The sequence below is a fragment of the Triticum urartu genome, chromosome 4 (assembly GCF_003073215.2).
Source record: "Triticum urartu cultivar G1812 chromosome 4, Tu2.1, whole genome shotgun sequence".
NCBI lineage: Eukaryota > Viridiplantae > Streptophyta > Magnoliopsida > Poales > Poaceae > Triticum > Triticum urartu.
Genome location: NC_053025.1, coordinates 219,653,370 through 219,660,114, shown reverse-complemented (window position 1 = coordinate 219,660,114; position 6,745 = coordinate 219,653,370). Strand labels below are relative to the sequence as shown.

Sequence of the window (6,745 nt, the reverse complement as noted above, 5' to 3'; positions counted from 1 at the left end):
ATCGTCAAAGATTGCAGTCCCTAGACCTACAAATTGTTCTCCTTCATTCATCGTACTGATGAACTATTATCTGAATTAACAGTAATCTAGTTGCAACCGATTGTTTGTGCTAGGCAAAAGCCATATTTCAATGCAGTAGCTTCAGCAGATAGCACACCCTAACAAAAGTCAATTTTTCAATTCCCTGCATTTTCTAATCCTGCATGCAAGCTTGTGCGACGTACAGGCCAAATATGGGAGTTGGCCGAAGAGCCTGCCTGATTTAGCTTGCGCGCACGGCCCATTTCATATCACCCCGCGCATTCTCAAATCCAATCGAAGCCATTCTCATAAAAAACAAACCAAAAGATGCAACCGAAGCCGAATTGTCTCGCGCTCTTGCCGATGCCGTCCACCGCCGCCGCCGGCGAGCCCTCCCCGTCGTTGCCCCACGCCGTGACCACCCCCGACGGGTGGCACCCCCGCACAGCGGAGCGCCGCCTGCTCCATCTCCTGCATCACTCCTCCCGCGCCCGGCGACGCCCGCTCGAGCTCCTCGCCTTCGCCGTCCGCCATTGCCTGCATTCCTCCCCGTCCTCCCCGCACCACCACTTCCTGGCCGCGCTCCTCCTCCTCTCCTCCCCTCCGCCGCCGGCTCTCTCTCTCCTGAGCCTCCTCCCTCCTGAACCACCGCCTCCCCTCGCACTCCTCAACGCCGCCCTCAAGTCGCTGTCCGCCCCCTCTCCGCCCCTCGCGTTCCGCCTCCTATCCTCCCTTCGCTGCCTTCATGACCCCGATCGCCTGTCCTTTCTCCCGCTGCTCGGGTCCACCTCCTCGTTGCCGCTCCTCTCAGCCCTCCATGGCCTCCTCCTCCGCCTCGGCTTCCTCTCCCACCACGCCATCTCCCTCGGGCTCCTCGGGCCCTATCCTCTGCCCCACGCACGAATCCTGTTCGACGAAATGCCCCAGCAGAGAAAGTGCACCATCGCCTACAACACAATCATCACTGCTTATGTGAAAGCCAAGGATATTTTCACCGCACGCCATCTGTTTGATGAAATGCAGCGGTTCAAGCGCTCCAGGAGAAGCATGGTTTCCTGGAATGCTATGATCGCAGGGTGTACTTGGTGTGGGAGGGACGACATGGCAGTGCGGTATTTCCAAGACATGGTGAGGGAGGGCAAGGTGGCGCCAGATGATGGGACCCTTGCCGTGGTGCTGCCTGCTTGTGGGAGGACGGGGAATGCTGCTGCCGGGAGGTGGGCGCACGAGTATGCATGCAAGATGGGTATCTTAGACAGCTCGGTGCATGTTGCTAATGCGGTGGTAGATATGTATTGCAAGTGTGGCGATGTGAGCAGCGCAAGAGAGGTGTTCGAAGGGATGCAACAGCGGACTGTGGTGAGCTGGAACACAATGATCTCTGGATTTTCATTGAATGGGCAAGGGATTAAGGGGATTGAGCTGTTCCGGCAGATGGTGAGGCCCGGAGGGGAGCCTAATTCAGTGACTTTCCTGGGGGTGCTTGGTTGCTGTGCCCATGCCGGGGCAGTAGATACTGGGCAGGTGATCTTCCAGATTATGCAGTCAGAGCATGGGATTGAGCCGGGAATTGAACATTATGGATGTATGGTAGATTTACTTGGAAGGTCCGGCCTTCTCGAAGAGGCACATGCGCTGATTCAAGGGATGCCAATGAGCCCTAATTCTGCAATATGGGGATCACTTCTAAGCGCCTGCCGTGCCCATGCTGGGCTCGGCATTGCCGAGGTGGCTCTCAAAGAGCTTATTAGTCTGGAACCTTGGAATTCAGGGAACTATATGCTGTTGGCCAATCTTTATGCAGAAACACAACGTTGGGAGGAGGCAGGTGATGTGAGGAAACTGATGAGGAGGATGAGTGTGCAAAAGGCACCAGGGCAGAGCCTAATTGAAGAACCAAGTTCAAGTTGACAAATGCATGCTCGCATTGTGAGTTAACTCTGGAAATACTCCTACAACAGAGAGGGGAAAACTGCAAAGTGGACCATGCATTGACCAATCTTATCAAGAGATCACATAGTGGTATTACAGGTAATCACTTCAACTGTCTTCTTGTTTTCCGTGTTTCTTCAACATTTAAGATAGCTTTGCTCACTATTATTTCATATAGACTTATACCCAATATGGAATTCGTTTTTATGGTCAGTTCAAGAGCAATTTAGGCACTAGACACCTGATTTCATTCGATACATATGTGTTATTCATGTCCTGCTGTGAATAAATGTCCTGCTAAAAATTGGAGATCCTACATTGCTGACAAGAATGAAGAAATGTGAGTAATGCCTCCTGTCCTGGAGACTGGTTCACCATAGTTATTCTATATTTGAAATAGTATACATGTAGTTTGCAATTATCAGCGGTGATAATGATGGGTAGTAGTAGTATATCTATTTAAATTTATATTCTGAACATTTTGTAAGGTGAAATCACCCTTTTCATGGGGCATATTCTGATTACTTTTACCAAATGTTATATTAAGCCATGTATCAATATTTTTTTTGAATAGACACAGTGTATATTGGTTTCTTTTGTTTATTTAAGTGTTACTGCTTTTCAAAGTGTCTAACTAGCCTATATAATAGATTAGCCATCCTTAGAGCAACTCCAACCAGGCGACCCATTTCGTCCGCCCACGTCCGTTTGGGTCGCTGCGGACAAAAACGATGGCCCAACGCGCCGATCCATTCCCATAATCCGTCCGCTTCGCGTCCGCGCGGACCCATTTCTGCCCCAAATTTGCGCCTGAAATGTGTCGGTGCAGACGCGAAGCGGATGCGCCGCGCGTCCCCTCGGTGTCCGCCGCGGCCCCACATGGCGGCCGGCCAACAACCCAAGCGGTCATAATTAACGCGGCCACCTACCGACGGCCCGCTTGGCAGTGTGTGGAAGGGCCGCGTGCCCTTCCTGTTTAATGGACGCGTGCGGCGGGTCCGGCCTCATCCACTCCCCTCGTCCACATCTGGCCACGTTTGCTCCCTCGCTGGCGGTCAGAAAACCCTAGCTAGCCAGCCAGCCCCAAACCCTAGCAAAGCCATGGGCATCTTCAGCGGGAAGGGAGGGAGGAAGCGGAGGTTCAGCGCCGGAGCAAGCTCTTCCCGCGGGCTCCTTCCTCCACCGCCGCCGGCTAGATGCGGCACGCCACCGCGGGAGCGAGAGAGGCTATACATCCCAGTCCACCAGGCGCGGTGACACTCGGAGTACCGCCAGCCCCTGCTGTATCCAGATGTGAACTTGCCGCATAGCTGGCATCTGGACCCGCAGCGCATCACCATCCCGGCGGCGCTGCGGTCCGCGCGAGCGGACGCAGAAGAGGTTTCCTGGCGGCGCAAGCTCCTTACGCCGGAGCAGCGCGCCATGCGTGCCTACGCGCCAGACTCTCCCAACTGGGAGCGCTGGTTTGCACTAGAGCATGAGGAGGAGTGCCGCTTCGGCGCCCACATCGACCACGACGTTCCGCCGCAGCCCTTGTGGGTAAAGCCGGAGGAAGAGCAGTCGGAGGCGGAGTACCAAGCCGCCCTCAAGGAGGCCCTGCAGCACGCGCTGGAGACGAGCCGGCTCGAGGAGGACGCCCATTGGGATGGGCTAGAGCAAGCGATTGCTTTGTCCGCGGTGGGGGACTCCATCCACGCACCCCTGTTCGTGCCGCCACCGCCGCCGCCCCTCGTCGAGCCCAAGGCTGAGCCGGAGCCGGAGCGCGAGCCAACGCCACGCGGAAGCGGTCACCGCCGCCCCCCACTTGGCCCGAGGAGTCCTATTCATGGACCGGCCAGCTCCACGAGTGGGTGAGCGCGCCTCCCTCCTACTTCGCCTTCACGCCGGAAGAGGAGGCGGCCCACCTTGAGCGCTGGAAGGCGCATTGGATCGCGAAGGAGGGGGCCGACGCCGAGCAGCATCTGCGCCACGAGGAGGAGCGCGCCCGCCTTGCCACAGTGCCGCCACTGCAGCAGACGCCAAAGGAGGTTGTCCTGGTGGCCTATCAAGCCACGTTCGGTTGGGCTGGGCCGCCTTCCGTCTTCATCGACCTCACCGGCGACGACAACGACGGCAAAGGCAAGGCGGTCTACTAGGGCAGCGTGCAGGCGTTTATTCGAGTTTTTTTTAATTTGTAGTCATGTTTAAGTGGATTTTGGCCGGCGTTTGACAGGTCATTTATGTATAATTGTGCTTAATTAAGTCAGTGCCGGTCAAGTTGGCAAAAATGGGTATGCCTCCGGTTGGGTCGGCGCGTTGAAGTTGCTCTTACAGCATTTATTTGAGCGTGCAAAAGGCTCTGGCAAGTAACTAGAGAGAGAGGGGGGCTACACTATTGTGGCATGCAGAAGGAAATCTGACGCCGTTAGCACGTTCAGAATGGCAAACGCAACGAAACAAACTTTTACACGCAGACCTGTATGCATATCGGGCCCAGCACCAACGTTGGCACTTTCCTTTTGTGGGCTCCTCTAACAGGGACAACTCGAAATGATAATTTTAAGTTCCCAATAAAAGTAAAAAAGAAATCAAGAGATGCTGCCTAGAACCATGGGAAATTTCCGGTATCGGGCCTTGTGTCTTTTGTCCTGCCTTCTCTTTTCTCTGCCCCTTGAAATTTGTAGCTCCACTGATCTTAAAAACTGCAAAAAGGCTGTGGAAGAGAGGGGAGGAGCAATTGTTGATCTTTCCCTTTCCTTCCAAAGCTCTTTTTACATCCAGCTGTACATTTCTATGCATTGTGTTGCTAAACCTGAACCTCATATGATTGAGTTGGGTACATTTGTTTATGCATGGCATCGATGTTGCTGACATGTGGATCTATGTCTCTAGAACCCTTAAGTTGAAATCCCATTGAAATGTGTTCCCTTGAGGTAGAATCTATTATACTTAGATCTATAAAGATTAAAATAAACCATTCAAATCCACGAGGAATGCCACGAGAGGGTAACAACATTGATCACCTTTTTTGCTGGGTATGCTGGTTACTTTTCTTTCAAACGTTACGTCGTTGCAGGTCCTCGCCCTTCAGAAAAATGGAACTATGATTCATACTCACTATTAAGACCTCGGGGCTGAAAAAAAGTAAACAGAAAACCACCTCTTAAACTCATTTGCTCAACATTCTTTCCACAGCAACTAGAAAAGTGGCTTTGTCTAAAGGAAGGGCAAAGTCAACAGGCCAATCCCAGTTTCTTTTGGAAAATACTGAGTGAAGTAGTTTGGTGTTTGCTTTTGTTTGTAGAAAATGTCACATAACTTCTGACACTACTTTTTTACCTCTTATTAAAGGGGTGAACAAAAAGTATAATGCCAAGATAAATGATACATCCAAAAACTTGCTTGTATAAATACTTGAGTATCTTATGACAGATGTAAACGCATCTTGTCTACTTGACATTGGGTGCTCATCTCCTTGACCATATGTCTGTACACTGGGTATGCAACTACAACTGCATAGTTATTGTCTTATTGAAAATGTTCCACACTAGTATTTTATATCTTCCTAGTTGCCAACTGCATATACTCTTGCTTGTACAATCACATCCACATGCGTACAACCCACCTTTGGATTCTCTCTAATCCGCTCGCATTTTGATGTGTTTCAGGTCCCTACAAATGCTAAGGGGCGCACTGCGAGCATTTATTTCTATGTACATTGTTCTAACTTAGTACTGTACCCATGAAGCCCTCCACCAACTTGCTGCTTCTTACTCCCAGTGACAGTATATGCTCCCTCGTGTTGCCACGGAGGGGAAGGGACCACCACATACACAGCCCTCCCTCCATGTCTGGGGATCGACGCCGGCGGTTGTGTGGTGCAGGCCGGCGGCGACACCGGAGGCGGGCGAGGCAAGACACCCGTTGACCTACCTCTTCTCAGTGCAAGTGGAGTGGTCCTGGGGAGCAGGGTATCCTCTAGGCGATATGGCTGTTAGATTGCAGTCACGAAGGATCCAGCGGGAGGAGATATGCACTCCTAAACCGGTGCCGCGTCGAATTCTTAATTTGTCACGGGAATCATTAGATCGATAAGATATGAACGACCATGCAGTAGTAGTGCAAGTACTGTATAAATTATGAGCCTAGAAAAAAGCAATCGAAGATTAAAATGCTACAAAATGTGGCACTGCAATTATAGTACGTAGTACCTACCAGCACAATGCATTCCCAGGTCCTTTTGGTGTCTTGACAATCTTTGTTGATCTCAGCACAGCTTTCTCCGTGCAAAGATTATCCATAAAGGTGTCGAAAAGTTTTGCGCGTTTCCTATATTAGTGTGGCTCCAATGATAAGCATTTTGCAGGTTTGTGCCAAGCAAGCCAGCAGCTGCGTGCGATTTCGGCAAATACCTACAGAACACGGAGGAGAAGTTGGTTAGCAGGTACTACCTGGGACCAGATTAACCATTCAAAGGTGCTATCAGTATCAGGAGATGCCTCCATCATTGCGGGTCGAAGCATGCATGCAAATGTTGCTGCTTGTTTCCACTCAAAGCTTAGTGGAAGTCACTGTCCTCCAAATGCCGAAATCTAAGGTCAGTGGAAGCCACTGTCCTCCAAATGTCGAAATCTTTAAGGGCAGCTCCAACGCATGACCCAAAATGATGAAGTTCGTTTTGCCGGATTTTATTCGTTTGAGGTGGCAATGAAACTGTATCCGCACGGATATACGGATGCGCCAGCCGTGCGCCCAACATGTGACCGCATTTCGATCGCCGAAAGTCATTTATATTAAAATCAAGCATAGCGAA

The 6,745-nt window shown here is 51.4% G+C and overlaps 1 protein-coding gene across 1 annotated transcript; it reads left to right on the top strand.

The window, feature by feature from the left end:
• Positions 1–284: 284 nt before the first annotated feature.
• On the top strand, positions 285–6,207 carry LOC125551337 (pentatricopeptide repeat-containing protein At1g09190-like). Its single transcript, XM_048714526.1, has 2 exons — positions 285–2,052; positions 5,601–6,207. The coding sequence occupies exon 1, from the start codon at positions 349–351 to the stop codon at positions 1,930–1,932; it is 1,584 nt and encodes a 527-aa protein (XP_048570483.1). The 5' UTR covers positions 285–348; the 3' UTR covers positions 1,933–2,052; positions 5,601–6,207.
• Positions 6,208–6,745: the final 538 nt, after the last annotated feature.